This window comes from Lissotriton helveticus, chromosome 4_1, assembly GCF_964261635.1.
Source record: "Lissotriton helveticus chromosome 4_1, aLisHel1.1, whole genome shotgun sequence".
NCBI classification, from domain to species: domain Eukaryota; kingdom Metazoa; phylum Chordata; class Amphibia; order Caudata; family Salamandridae; genus Lissotriton; species Lissotriton helveticus.
This window is the reverse complement of record NC_136063.1, coordinates 475,582,195-475,598,680: the sequence shown is the minus strand read 5'-3', so window position 1 is coordinate 475,598,680 and position 16,486 is coordinate 475,582,195. Positions and strand designations below refer to the sequence as shown.

General features: G+C 40.5%; 1 protein-coding gene across 4 annotated transcripts in view; it reads left to right on the top strand.

Annotated features, from left to right (window-relative positions):
* OSGIN2 (oxidative stress induced growth inhibitor family member 2) overlaps positions 1-16,486 on the top strand; it is a 160,056-nt gene that overhangs the window by 107,851 nt on the left and 35,719 nt on the right. For all 4 annotated transcript variants that reach the window (XM_078685596.1, XM_078685598.1, XM_078685597.1 and 1 more), the window contains one exon: positions 14,667-14,758. In XM_078685596.1, coding sequence (XP_078541722.1) covers positions 14,667-14,758 — 92 coding nt within the window. The remainder of the gene's footprint in view (positions 1-14,666; positions 14,759-16,486) is intronic.

Below are 16,486 nucleotides of genomic sequence, written 5' to 3'. Positions count from 1 at the left end.
GACGTTTCTTCATTGATTAAAGGTGTACTAAGATCGGTTAAGTCTTTGGTGAGTTTTATCTAGACAAAGCCACCTTCATTAATTCTTCATGGCCTGTAACATATAGAATTGTTTTTCATATTAACGATCAGATAACACGGATTGTAGCAGAATACACAATAAGGAAGTTATTAAGTAACTGTAGCAAGTTACATTTTCTGCGTGGTCAGCCTGGAATTTTCACGTTTTGCTGGACTCTGTTTTCTATGGTATTAGGATTTTGTGCATGTTGACCATCCAGCGCCACAGTGTGTGTACTCTGGTATTGTAACATTGGTTTTGCCTAGTTGGAGTATTTAACTTCTCAGTAAGTCCATTCTAGGTTGGTGGTGAAATTGTACCAATGGTGTTAAAGCTAAATGTCATACGTGGGCTGCACAGTGTGTTTACATCACCCACATATATCACAAAAATATATATCTACAGGGAGCACCTTTTTGCTATGGCTGGGATGCAATTTAAAATGCTGCAGTTACACAGGGCAGGAAAAAAACCTTGGCCTTGTATGAATTGTTACATTATTTGTATCTCTCAGGTGACAAACCTAAACTGTGGTTTGTATACACATTGGGTTAGGTGCTTAATGTATAGAAATGCAGTATACTTATTGGGAATTGTATGCTCTCACCGTGAACAATTATCCAAACAGCTTTCACTGTGGAGGTGAAGCAGCCTATGCTATGAACCTGCCTAGATATAAATGAAGTCATTGTTTTATATCGCTACCAGGGAAAATGCTAGAGAAATTATTTAAAGTTATTTTTCACATTGTTTCAAGAATCTGATTCAGTGGTGGAAGTAGATTTTTTATAACTTTAGCAAAGAAGTAACTCTAGGAACGTAGCCATTGAGCGTCCTGAAAGAAAACTGGTCTAGAACCAGTTTGACTCTCGTCCCCACTTCATAGTCTCAGGACACATCCCTGACTGGTTTTTCCTTGAGGACAGTATCTTGCCTTTGGTGTAAGGAAGGTCTGCAGTTAACCAAGAGAGGAAATGTTTAAAAACGAGGTGGGGGTTTTGCACAAAAGGAGTCAGAAATTGGATCTAGGGAATTCTCCATTCACTGCCTAGAGCACAGATTACCTCTGGCTGACTGCTTGAAGAAGACGACTCAAGGTCTTTTGACTCCTGCTGGCACCTAGGATCTGCAACAACTGCCCACGTGCTGAGTGGCAGGCCTCCAGTTCGTGTGCTCTAAAGACACAAAGCTGTAAGACTCCTGACTCCAAGAGGACCACAGAGGGTTACATTCTGCAGGAGCCCTGGCTGGAGAGAGACATGGTGTGTAGAAGGCTTCCCTGAAGACCTCAGGGCTGCAGGAGTGACCAGGAGGAACACTCCTATAAGTTGGAGAAAAGTGGGACTTAGTCTTTTTTCTACCTCCAGAGGACGGTGACAAAGGTGCTATGGCTTCCTCAGGGAGAGCCTACCCTCAGCAGGAAGAAAACCTAGTTCATTCGGCTTAAAACGTTTTGCTGTGCTGAATTCTGGTTCAACATGACCTTGCAGTAAAGGTATACAGCTTTCTGGAGCCCTGCCTGGCTACAGCTTCCAGCCTTGCTCTGCAGGTGGAATCTGATAACCAAAATGATGACAAAGTCCAAAGGTAAAACCTTGGGCCAGGATAAAATGAGAAATAAGTCCCAGGTGCAAAGCAGTCTCATCCGCTGCGAAATCCTGCATTGTCCTGTTCGAAACTCTTGACACCAAAACAAAGGCTTCAGCAGGAGCTCAATATTAATATATCTGAGCTTTGGACCTTGCCCAGTTGGAAAAGCCCCAAGTTAAAAACTATATAAAACTATGACTGATGTTATGTTATTTTATTTTATAACGCGCACAGATACTCCTTGACACTCCTGAATGGAGCCAAGTGAGGGGTGGGAGATAAACCATTAGCCAAAGAGATGTGTTTTCAGTAGCTTTCTAAAAGCCAAAGGATCCTAGGTGCATCAAACCTATTGTTTTATTGTCATTCACCTGAAATTGTGCTTAGATCCCTGTTAACATGATCTTTTGTATTTTTTCTTGTTGACTGAATAATTTTCTTATTCAGTTTGAGGATTTTATTCTCTTGTTGTTTCAACCGTTTGGTCTTACCACACCTTTATCTGAAGAATTGCCTGGAGAATTGCCTATCATTCGTTCCAGAGCTACCAGGTGTTGAGTAGAGTTTCACCACGAACTGTGATGAGACCTAACTAGGTTGTGTTAACTAAGTTGGTAAGGGCACCTATTCCCAAATTAATAACCCACTTTCTTACAGTAATGAACATTTAAAAATGGTCCTTGTATGGTGACTATTACTATTCTGATTTCCATCAATTAGTTTGTAACTTAGCATTACCAGTATCTCCCTGAACGAGTTCCTTGAAGTGAAAGTCTGGGATTGTAGTTTTGGTCCTTTGAGCTCCGTCAACGTAGGTTTATGTATAGTAACATTGTCTATCAATGTAAATGGATTATTTTGTGCATTAAAAGTGCATTGTCAAACTGTTTAAATCAAATATTGAGTAGTAAAAAGTAATTCTCACAGTTATTGTGTGCCTGCCTGTGTGTTTGGTGTAACCAACACAAGTGCTACCTTGTGCTAAGTTGCTACCTACATGACTAGTGTTTTATAGACCCCTAAATAAATTAATATAAATATTCTTCTGGTAAAAGACTGTGGTTGCCTCTGCATAGTTATAGTTAGGACGGAGTTTACATAGGTATGGATTTTTTGTTTTGCTAATAACTTTGGCACCATTTAGAAAAACTTCACAAAACTTCAAAAAAGCTTAATCAACCTCAGCTCTATCCTTGAAAGCTTCAGGGTTATCCATCACTTTGGGGCTGAGGGGGGCTAAGAAAAACAGGGGTCCCAAAATGTATTTTCCCATGCAACATCCCATATGAACCTTAGTCAAATCTACAGCAAAACTGGCTGAACATAAATAAATAAATACACCATATTTGCTAGAAAGCTAGATCTTAACCCAGAAAGCACACTTTTCCTGATTTGGTGTGAAACTGATCAGTAGTTTCTGAAAAATTAAGTTTATAGATATCTAGAGATGCTGGAATACAATAGGTCTGGCAGATCATACAATAAGATCTGATTGAATGCCATCAACATCAACAAAGATGTTTGGCAGCCATTTAGAACTCTGTCCCTGTGTTGCAGAAAAAAAAGTAAAAACTGGTGGGGGGTCAGTCAGGGGATAGATACCCTGTCCCCTTGGCTTTGGGGGGGGGGTGTAGTTCCCGACGGATTACCTGGGGTCTAAATTGAACACTGCTTTCATGGTACCTTAGTACTACCTAGGTACAGTTATATTCTTTTTTTTTTTAAAGGGCATGACTTCCTGTTTTTTAATAAAATGCCTCCTTGTGTAGGACAGAGCCCATTCGGTAGGCACATTTTATATTTCATTTTAAAATTTGAGGAGGGGAGTGTGTGGGGCCCCCCACCACGGAATGTACCCTGCCACTGGGGGCCGCCGCATTATGAAAAGGGTCTCTGGATCCCATGCCTGGGTCAACAAAGCACACAAAATCATTTGGCACAAGTGGGCACCCCCACATTTCGATGTGCCCATCAGCTTCCAAGCTAAAACCTTAGATACACTCCATGTCTGCATGATTGGGGAGGGGGCAGGAAGATGCAGACACACTGGCCATGCTGTGCTGGTAGGTAGGAGCGGGCTCTGCAGCCCAGTAGTGGGCTTCCTGCATTGCAAATACAGAACAAAAAACAAAAGAAAAGGCTCTAGGGGCCCTGTGTGGGAACCGGGCACCAGAAAAAAAACACTGGCACGGAAGTGAGAGAGTAGTCTCCCCGTGCTGCCATAAAAACAAAAGGTAGGCAGTGGGTGACCTGGGTTGAACCGGAGCACTCAGCATGTATATGTAAAAAAACAATTGTTTCTGCTTCAGTATTGAAGTGACAAGGCCAATCATTTAATATTTACTGCTCCCACCTGGGAACGCTCCATAACACCCTGCGTGGGCATTGATTTTAAATATAAAAAATGTTGTGGTGCCCCAAGGAGTGTGCGCCACCAGCTAAGCTACAAATTAAAGTGTCTGAGGGGCTATAGAGAGCACAGCAGCTTCCCAGTAATGTTATGAAAAATAGAGTAAGTTTCCAGAGTCATTGAATGCATGATTCTATGGATGTTGCCAGATTCTACAAAAAGAACGGTAATCCAGGCCTTGGTCACCTCTCGCCCTGGACTACGGCAACATCCTTTTTTTTGGAGCCAATAAGGAGGTTATTCATAAGTTACAAATTGTCCAAAATGCTGCTGCTCGCCTGCTCTGCCAGATTCCTAAATTTACTTCAGTTTCTAGTTCCTTGTGCGATCTCCACTGGTTGAAAATGGAGAATCGCATTAAATTTAAGACCTTAATCTATATGTATAGGATTAAAATAGGTAAGGCCCCTGAATATTTGAGATCCATTGCTCAATTGTCTGCCCCTCCTCGTCCTCTGCGCTCAGCCAATCAGACAACATTTGTGGTCCCAAGGTATAGATTATCCAGGGTAGGAGGCCGATCCTTTTCTTATTTGGGGCCTACTTTGTGGAATTGTCTCCCTCTGCCTTTAAGGAATGAGCCTAGCTTTGTGCACTTTCGTAAGATGTTGAAAACCTGGCTTTTTAATCAATAGGTTTCCATCTTTCACTTGTTCTCAGACCTTTTTCAGGTGGCACCGGGAAACCCTTGGGTAGCTGAGCGCCTTATAAAACTAAATAACATAACATAACATGACCCAAGGAGTGCTTGCCATCATTTTCAAAGCATTCATTGCTGGAGCTGTATGCTCTTCAGCTGGAGTGCTAGTGGTTGGTCCTATGACTGTATTTCATTGCCTAAAGAATGTTAAGAAAAAGACTCACATTGTTAATGGATATATTTATTAATAATAATTTGTATAAAAGACTTTATTGACATTTGCTAACAAAGATCATGCTAAGTGTGTTTTAATAATGCATGCCTTGGATTATGGTTATTCCTTTGGTTTAAATGGTAAATTATGATATGTGGCAAATTTAATAATGTGGTTATGGAGTAACCCTTTGACTAAGCCAATGGGTCTGTTTTGTTGATGTTCTTACCTCCTCACAAAGTAAATAGGCCTGCCTTTTATATATTGATGTTTTGATCCTTTGACAAAGTCAGTACTCTACTTTTTTTAAAATGACACCTCCATATATTGTAACGGCCAGGCCATGCTAACAACTCAATGGCGCACATAGCCAAAGGTTTTGTGAAGCGCAGGCTTGACTGCCTAGGGGGGGTTGGCTGCAGGGCCTCATGGCAATGCTGAAGGCCTTGCGCACGGTGGTGAACATTTGCAGGACGTTTGCATAGTTGGGTATAGTAATAAAATCTTACTTTACAATTAAAAAAATCCCTGAAAATACACTGAAAAATAACAAAGGTTTAAATAATGTAATAGTTAGGTGAAAGTGTCAGTGAAAATGTAACATTTTAAACTCTAAAAACCACAGAAATTCACGAGTTATAGTTAACCGAAGTAACTATAACTCGCACGCTGCTTATGACCTCACACATTACCTCAATCATGACATGCTCTAGGATATCTTTGATGACATAACTGATGGCATCTGAAATTACTGCATTGAGGACCGCACTGTGTGTCACAGGGCATGAGTCCTAGTTACCTCTGTTAATGATAGCTGGGGAATTTCAGTGTTTTTTAGAATTTAAAATGTTTTCTCTGATTTTTTCACCCAACTATAACGTAATTTTAACTGTTTATTTTTTCATTATATATATATATATATATATATATATATATATATATATATATATATATTCAAGATAAGAAGTTCATTTTCATTTTTAATGAAATCATCCGGCACTCGTACGCGGGTATCGTTAGTTTCAGGCTTTTATTGTTCTTTCTACATCCATCAACGCGTTACGGGAGTCAAGCTCCCTTGATCACAATGTTTGTACTGCCATTCGACACTTCTACAAATACACAAGCAAGGTAGTAAACAGTGCAAAAGGACAATTACAATCTGAGCAAGTTATCTGCTAATCTGGCGGCCATTTTAGCACTTGCAATTTAAGGGAACTTTTGTGCAGCAACAGTGCAAAGATGCTACCTGTTTCGGACAAACGGCAATAACAGAGTATCAAATATAAACATCCTATTATTATGTTTTGTATCATTTCAAAACAAATATTTAAAAACTTTGTTTATAAAACATGCAAGTGCATCAAGAACATCATTTTCTACAGTTCGAGCAATAAGGGTTCCACAATTCTCAGGGCAAGTGCCCCTAGACCATTAGCACCTTGGAGAAAAATATTAATAGGATTAATTACAATTTCATATCACACGCTGTACAACCTTTGTTCCCAATTCATTGCTTTCATTGGACCTCAGACAACAGATTCATTTATTTATCTTAGTTCACCTCGTGGCTATACCCAACTATTCTAATTGGAATGGGAGAACGATTCCTAGTAATGCTATTTTAATTCAAGACAACCTTATTTTATATATATATATATATATATATATATATATATATATATATATATATATATATATATCCATATGCAAAAGCCCAGAACTTGAGGCGCCACACACAATCGTGTTGATTCCTTTTTAATGGCAGGTTACAGGGAAACCGGAATCACCTTTCACAGCACAAACGTTTCTCCAGACATGTTTCTGGCTCACGCCCTTGATCACTGGAGTCCATGGGGAAATTCAGGCTGCAACTCGTTTCACGCCGCACTGTCAGCATTCAGATATAGTCCCGCCCAGTGGGCGTATCTCCCGATTGCATTGTGGTGAACGTAGTGTGGCACATATCTCCAAAGTGGAGTGTAGCTCAGTTTCCCTATTTTCTTTTAATCCTGTAGTAGGTTGCTTGTTGAAAGGAGACACTCGGGTCCCTGCAAATATCAGCTGCCACACCGGACACGTTGTTCCAATACGCGCTATCTTGTTCATGAAGCACCCTCGCACACCCCGCACCCTCACACACTCTAATTACACTGCGCCCTCACACACTGCCCCCTCTCACACTGCCCCCTCTCACACTGCCTCCTCACACATTAGCCCCCACACACTGCCCCCACACACTTCCCCCTCACACACTGACCCCTCACACACAGCCCCCTCACACACTGCCCACTCACACAGACGACTCACACACTGCACACTCACAGACTGCGCACTCACTGCGCAATCACACATTGCGCACTCACACTACTTTAGGCCCTCACACACCCCACACCCTCACACCCTCACACCCCGCACCCTCTCACACCATCTATCTGTCTATCTATCGCCCTCACTCTATCTGTCTATCTATCATCCTCACTCTATCGATCTATCTATCTATCTATCTATCTATCTATCTATCTATCTATCTATCTCCCTCACTCTATCTATCTATCGCCCTCACTCTATCTATCTGTCTATCTATCGCCCTCACTCTATCTGTCTATCTATCGTCCTCACTCTATCGATCTATCTATCTATCTATCTATCTATCTATCTATCTATCTATCTCCCTCACTCTATCTACCTATCTATCGCCCTCACTCTATCTATCTATCTATCGCCCTCACTCTATCTATCTATCGCCCTCACTCTATCTATCTATCGCCCTCACTCTATCTATCTGTCTATCTATTGCCCTCACTCTATCTGTCTATCTATTGCACTCACTCTATCTATCGCCATCACTCTATCTATCTATCCCTATCTATCTCTCTCACTGTCTATCTATCCATCGCCCTCACTCTATCTATCTATCTATCTATCTATCTATCTATCTATCTATCTATCTATCTATCTATCTATCTATCTATCTATCTATCTATCTATCGCCCTCACTCTATCTATCTATCGCCCTCCCTCTATCTATCTATTGCACTCCCTCTATCTATCGCATCACCACAGCATCACTCCGCACCACCACAGCATCACTCCGCACCACCACAGCATCACTCTGAGGCACCACAACATCACTATGCGCTACCACAGCATCACTGAACGCACAGCATCACTCGTCACCACCACAACATCACTCAGTGCCACCACAGCATCAATCTGTGCAACCATTCAACAACAACTGGTTCAAATATGTTCTCTCAATGTTTCAAGCTTTATTACAAACTAGCAGCCCGTCCAGACGTTGTCCGGGTATGAAATAGAATGTGTGTAATGTGTGTAGTTGGCAAGGGCAATTTATTTTAAAATCTCGCGGTAGACAACATTTTTGTTTCATTAGAATAGGGACGGAGAAGGCCCAGCTGCAGCCCTGGTTGATGTTAGCAGGCGCGTGTAATTGGTGTAGTGATCCGCCGCCTGAGCCCGGCTACAGCCCTGGTTGATGTTAGCAGGCGCGTGTAATGTCGTTGAATGAGAGAGTTATCAGCCGCGGGTAAATCCGTTTAATGAGAGAGTTGAGTGACAGCGAGTAGGAGAGGCTGCAGTAATTGTCCCCGCAGACACGCTCATTTGCGTGTTCCCCCGCTTAAGGCCCAGATGCAGGCCTGTTTGGTGTTAGCAGGCGCGTGTTCCCCCGCTTGAGGCCCAGCTGCAGCCCTGGTTGATGTTATCAGGCGCGTGTAATTAGTGTACTGATCCGCCGCCTGAGCCCGGCTAGACCCTGGTTGATGGTAGCAGGCGCGTGTAATTTCGTTGAATGAGAGAGTTCAGTAACAGCGTGCAGGAGAGGCTGAAGTAACATTACTTACCAGGCCTCCAGGTGAACGCGTTTGTCACGCCCCCAGCACACGGCCACAGCAGACAATCTTCTGATTAATGTACGACCCACATGGCATGAAGGGCGGAACGTAGCAAACGCCCCCAGCGTTTCTCACGCCCCCAGCGTGCCCCTTGATGCGGCGCAATTGCGTTCACATGGCATGAAGGCCGGACACGCGCCCCCAGCGTTTCTCACGCCCCCAGCGTGCCCCTTGATGCTGCTCAGCAACGTAATTGGTGCTTGTATGTACGACTCACATGGCATGAAGGGCGGACATACGCCCCCAGCGTTTGTCACACCCCCAGCATTTGTCACGCCCCCAGCACACGCCCACAGCCCACGATGTGATGGCCGTACCACACGCCCCCAGCGTTAGTCACGCCCACAGCCAATGCCCACAGCACAACGCTGACACGCCCACAAGGGACTAATTTGCTGGCACGGTTCTTTTACCTTTTAAATGTATAGAGGAGTTGGCCTAACAGCTAAGGCGCTCGACCTCGGACCTGGGGATCTGGGTGCGAGTCTTGGTAATGACGCCAAACATCCTGTGATTCTGGGCAAATCACTTAATCTCCCCGTGCCTAACAAAAATGAATGTGTGTCCTCATGTAACGTAACTGGTGCTATGTAAAGCACTCTGATACCTGATTCGGTTTGGGTCAAGTTCGCGCTATATAAAACTCTGCAAACAAAATATATATATATGGTGGCCGTCTGCATAGCCTATGTACTTCTGCTGCAACTGCCCTTTCCAACGCTGTATTGGGTGTTGTGATAGGTGCTGTGGTTACTGAGATTACCCGCCTCAAAGGTTTGGGCTCTCTCTTTATAATATTAGTATGGATATGGATATGGATGTCACAAAAAAATTTTTATATTTCACTTCTGTTCTCGGATTTTCGTCACAATAAAATACACTGAACATAATTTTCATAAAAAGTTATTTACAAAAGTTTAAGCTATCGACATAAATTACAATAACTTTTATTTAAGTATTAATTATTTTAAAAAAATAAAAGCCATTGTTATTTGTAATATCAATACATCTAAGTCACGTAAAGACAACACATATTGCATTACAAATGCTATAGTTGTCACATCTGCGAAAGTTATAACTATTCGCATTGTAAATGACAAAGCTATTAATTTCGCTATTTCCAAATCCAACACATAAATAAAAAATGTCATTTACAATACCAATAGCTCAAACTCTCCTAATGCGAGACCTATTGCATTGCAAATGCTTGTTTAGATGGCCCTGTCCTTATCCAACAAGTAAGGAGTTGCAGAGTTACAGATAATGAATCTAAGGGTGTGAGGATACCCTTGCTCATTTCCCTGCCCAGATTGAAACCAAGGAAGTTTACTACATTCACTTGCATCTATGCAGTAGGGAGCTTATACAGATTCACCACCCACACCAAATTCCAGTCCACAACTCATCTGTCTAATATTTGCAACATGAAGCACTGTGCCGTTGACAGCTTTTTCAGATTTCTATACAACTTACTAGGGCTTCATTAATTCCAGCTTTCACATCAATGGAATTATAAAGCCTATATAGGGTCACCTAAGTTGATCTATGGGGTATGAAGCCAAACCGATCTGGACGCTTCAAAGATGCAATCACCATTAATACCCTGTTTGATAGGACCTTGAGTAAAATCATATTTCCAATTTTTAGGAGGTAAATGGGGCAATACAATGACCAGTGATTGACCAGTTTATTGGACTTCTGAATCAGGGCCTTGATGGTCTGCTAATAAAATCCACTCTAATCTCTAAATCATTTCAATAGACTATCCTTTAGCAAGCCAGGGTGTCTTTTAAAAAGCTCTGCTGGATAGTCCCGATCACTAGGCGAACTTCCTTCACTGTGATGGTTTCACCTGGACCACTTTGTCCCGTTCTGGCAAAGTGGGAAGCATGAGTTATCCTGGATGTTCTCCACTTTGGACTATTCCGAAACTAGGTCCGACAAATAAATATCCTCAAAATAATCTTCATATATCAGACTTACATATAGGTATATATAGCTTCACATCTCCCAAGATATTTGAATTGCCGCCTCCGACCCACCTGGATTTTTTAACCTGTTTGCTAAGCCAGGCAGTCCGTTTCCCAAGCTTATTTCTAACCTCATCAAGGGTTGCTGCACACCAGTGTAAAGTAGTTAACCTAAGACATGAACATTTCCTTGTATTCGTGTCTCAAATTATGTAGCTCACCATCCCACCTTGGTTTTTTTTTAAAACGCTTGGTCGTATTGTTTAGGTTTTATCTCTGCTTTTCACACATTTGTTATAATAATAATCATAACAATAATAATATTTTGAGACATCTTGCCTTCTGTTCTTTCCTGCCCACGATCATAAATTATACTTCTGAGCACCATCAACACAAACTAATTTCTGACAGTTCTACAGCCATCAGTGCCAGTTGTTGGGTTGAAATGTTGGTTACCTTGAAAACAGTCCTTAAATTTCGCTTGCCTGCTCATCCCACTGGGTCCCTTGATAGGCATTGTGGACATTTTCAACTTTCCCCTTTGAAAGAAGTCCGAGGCAGACGACAAAGAAATTGAGTTTTTGGAATTTTGTACAACTTTGTGCAATTCTCTGCGTTCCTTAGCCCTGCTACTACATATCGTTCATGCAGTTCATAATGAGTACATAATGTCTCCATAAATGTGTACTTGCGTATATTTAATGTGCATTTTCTTCTTGAGGTATTGTTTTTCCTGCAAAGTAATATCTGCCTTAATACATCCTTAAAAATGATGGTGTTCAAAGCACTTCCTGCACCACTTACACCTACTTTATTTTAAGTTTTATTTCAGAATTGTGGGTATGCAAAATGTTCTGAACACACAAAAGGTTATGATTTTTTGTGTTTACCATATTTGCCTTGTCTACTCCATTGGGAAAATATCCGTCCACCTTGCACACATGCAACCGTAGGTAAATCTGTACGTCTTGCAATGTTAGCATGTGAATTAAACTTACCGGGCCTGATTCACAAACGTAACTTACATTTTTTATTAAGTTTATACTTTTGAGCAAGTTTACTACTTTTCGATGTTGGCAAACATAAGGCCTGATCCACATATTGCATTTTTTAGTAAGTTTACACTTTTGAGTAAGTTTACCACTTTTCGGTATTCACAAAGTACACTTTTGTAGTAACTTAAACTTTTGTAATAAATCCAGCACTACACATGGCCAACCATTGGTACTTCAACACTATCCCATAGAAGATAATTGAGGTAGGGACTTAAAATAAAACCCCATAGAAAATAATATTAAATTAAATTATTTAAAATAGTTAAACATATAAATTCATATACAAAAATATTAAAAATATTACATATATATTATTTAGCGATAAAACATTTTAATAACCTATTTTGCATTTAAAAATGATTCTGTAACCATACGTTTTATTTAAAATATTTACATTCATTTTAATTAATCATATACATATTTCTTTATATTTATTTATGCAAATGTAAACATATTTTGTTCTTTAGGTGGGAATTAATATTATAATTTAACCTCCATAAAAATCATTTAAATGTAATTTATTTCCATTAATTAAACTTTTAATCCAAAATTAATTTTATTGTGCTGTAGCATTTTTTCAGTTTTTTTATACATTTAAAGTAAATCCATAAAATGAATTTACATTAATATTTAACATACATTATTTTTGTAATATTTATTTTCGTGCTTAAAAAGTAGTCTTTTTCCTTATACTTTATCGTGTTGAGATCTCTGCCCTGACTGCGGAACCTGCAGGTTACCTTGTGAATCAGGCCCACTGTGTTTAGGCTTGATGCATTATTTGTCTTTTCCTAGTGAAGGCAAAAAAAGAGCTGTAATAGCTATTATCTATTATCTTTTCAAGATAGAAAGTAATTGTCCTCCTAATGTAGTGACCATGTACTGACTGGTGATGTAGTGACATACAACCCTGTGCAGTGTACTCATTGGGTTATTGTTCCTTTGCTGTGTGATGTGACCATTGCATTTTTGGGGCTTACTGACCTATATTTAGAGTTCACCTTCCAGCCATGACAGCCTGCCATAGAAAGTCCAATAGTCTTCTTTTATATAAGGCACATTATTTTTTCTCGAGAGGAATAGACGAGAACCTACTCACTTCTCTCTTTAATACTCATCTGTCCTTTGTTTCAAAAGCATTTATGCATTTCTGTTTAAGTCAGTTATTGCCAGTATTTTATTTAGTCTAACAGTTTTCAGCAGAGCATTCTCTTTGTATACATTGTGCTAGAAAAAGCCTTAAGTACTACATACATGAAACCAACGACATTCAAACAATCAGTAGCGAATGCTACCTGCAGCCGTGGTGGGGTGAGGGATGGGGGTGGCAAGAGAAATCTAATTAAAGAAAATGCAGCGTTGTGATTGGTCTGAGCCCCATGGTTCGGCACTCAGACGGGGACAGGGAACCTGTGCATGTTCCTCACCAGGCTGTTTAATGCAGCCTGGTAGGAACATTCAAAGTGCGCATGAACTGTTTGGTCGGCCCAAGAGGGCCGGCCAAACAGTTCATGCGCACTTGGGGAGTGCACACCACTCCTCCCCTGCTCTGGCCATCCCTGCCCCACCCCGCCACTGACTGCAATAGGCAAAACAAATTATAATAACAATATGTTATTATCATTTTATTTTTCCTTTTGAGCATTGAGGCGAAGCCTCACCTCCTCAGCGGAGGAACAGCCACTACAAACAACAAAGCAGTTGTTCATGGCTCAGCAGGGCCTCAAGAACTGTCAGCCAAGTCTATCAAGGTGGTGTGTAGCCAGTGGTGGGTGGGGAAGTTTGAAACTGGTGGGGCATAATAAAATATTAAATGTCATGAGTGAGCGCAATAAAGAAGCACAAACATACCAATGTTTGGGGGTATTCTCCGACAAGCCTTTTTTTTTAATGGTGTGCAATGGTAGATTTTCAAGCACAATTACTTCAATATTGCAGCTTGAATTAACTTTTTGTGTGCACAATTCAGTGTTCTATAGAAAACAGCCATTTTTGTAACTAAATGTTTGCCAGCAGGTGGTGAACTGCTGAGTTCCATTAAGAGGTGTTGATTTGATTAATGATTTGTATAGCGCTTGGCTGTCCAACAAGGGCTGAACATCCTGAATCATTCATCAAATAGTTTCATCCCTGGAAGGATGCGAGCCTGGGTCAAGCCATTAAAGGACAGAAATCAGCAATTTACACCAACACCATATTGAATTATGATTCTACAGAAATTGAAATGCCTTCACCCATATAACACTGGTTAGTCAACATATCATTCTGACAACATTGGAGCATGTGATCACAACCAATAAGGAGATTATCCCATTGATATATGTATTAATTATATCTTTTTATTCTTGATGGTGATCTTCAGACCACATGTGTTTTGCCCCTAATGAGGTCTACGTCTAGTGGTATCACTATGTGTGGCATCTAAAGGGAGAAGAGCAGAACATATACATGGAGACTGACTGAGACAGTGACTTCTCCTTGCCACAGATAATATGAAGAGATCTAGCTCCATCACTGCTCTGCCCATGATTTTAACAACCTGTCATGATCCATACCTTATGATATTGCACTGGCTGTTGTATGGTTTTCACACCTCCAGATATTTGTTACTTAATAGTGTACTCCCCTAATCTGTGGACTGCACTAGATTTTGATCTCTGTATGTAAAATAAATTGTGATTTGGATATTGTGTTATTTAATCACAGATGCAAACACTAAACTAATTTCATGAGCTCTATTAATATCAGAGCTCATATTGTTGCTTGAAGAACTATAACTGTCCCAGTAATATGGTTGTAATTCTGTCTAGGCCATGGAAGGCTCGATGTTGACTCTCAGTTTAGGAGACTGGATGGAGCTCCCTGGGCTGAAATTTAAGGAATGGATAGCTGGAAAGCGAAGGTAAGACTAAATCACTCTAAAAAAAAATGCCACTTACAATATAATGGCAGTATATTTTAGATGAATCAAAAAGTGAAGGAGCATATTTCTAAAACAATTATTAAGGCAGTGACAATCCTTGTTATCAGAGAAAAGAGTTGTTTAGTTTAAGCATAGTTTAGTTCTTGCAAGGCAGATATTCTTGTAAATGTGTTCCTCTGTGTAGAAGTAGACTGCAGAGTGACCATTTTATGAATTTGTTTTGTACAGAACAAATATGACAAAGAAAGATATTTATTTTCCACATGTTGTAGGCTCCTAGTCAAGTTGTAAGAAGAGTCGCGGGTCATTCAGTGTGTATAAAACAAGAATATATTCATGTTCTGTACTTCATATTGGGCATACTGTCCATGTCCGGGGTGAGTCACATAAAGCCGTGATTGCTGCCTACCAACATTTTATGAATAATTTGTGTGACCAGATCTTCTCTGTGTCCAGGAGAGTGTGGTCTGCTGATCCCTTTCATGTAAAGTTCTGCTGTAATCTGAGCCCCAAGCACTTGTACTGAGATTCTGTGTGCATGCTTGTGCCCTGAGTGGTTGGCACATGTATGGTAGTAGGACTCTTTGTGTCACGTGTAGTCAATGAATACTGGTGTAGATGTTCAGTCCCTCTGCTTTATTATTAGAAGAGAGCTGGGCTGCACCGAAGTTGATCCGCCATCTTAGGCAATCTCTTGCATGCAGAAACCTTTTCTGAATTGAAGTCTGTAGAAACAATGTTAACTCATTTTTGCAAATGTGTGTCACTGTGAATATGGTGCTATGGGTGAATTTTATACAGCAGTCTCATAAGATTCTTGGAGGAACTGCAAAAGGATGTATGTTATTACGTTAGACATCTTGGTAGGGGTTAGTTAAGGTGCAGGAGGCTATAGATATCGCATTTGAAAATGCATGATGGCGCATATTCACGTTATTTCTGGGGCATAGCAATGTTTTGCTTATTTGATCATCTTAAGAGTCAACCTAGATGTTAACGGATGACTGAAGCTAAAACTTTTATTGAATATTTTATTATCGAAATCAGCCTATTATAATTATCATCTACTTTTCTTTCTAGGTATTACCCCTATCTTGAATCATATACATGTAGTTTATTTAGACCTAAGTGTCAACTATAAATGCCCCTTGATTAGTGTTGTTAAATTTTGCCACATGATAATTAAGCCTGTTTGAATATATTCATGTTTTTCTGTATGAATTGAATTCCCCTTTCCAGGGATTGTTTTAAAATAATAAACAAGGTTTTATAGACGCAGTGAGCTTCAAACGTTTCACAGAATATAAATAAAAGAAAGGCTGTCAGTGCCTTTCTGGAAATTGTTTATTCTGAAAATGTTCAGGGGCGTAGCTAGAGCTTGTGGCGTCCGGGGCTATCCCTCGGATTGCCGCCCCTTGCAGCTGGGTGTGAGAGTGTCTCTTTGGAGGAGCAGGAGCGTCATGTGATGCAGGCCAGGCCGGGCCTAAAGCGCAGCGCTCCTCTTGTTGGGAGACTGGAAGCACTGCCACAATTTCTTTTTGTTTATTTAGTTTTTAGTAACAATCGGGTACACATACAACATCACGTCTGTCTACATTTCTAGTGAGCATGAATACATTTATACATTGTGTCATTACAGCATAATACAAGTTGTCATGATGTACAGAGGTATAGCGCATATCCAGGTTTGTCATATTATTCTCTTTT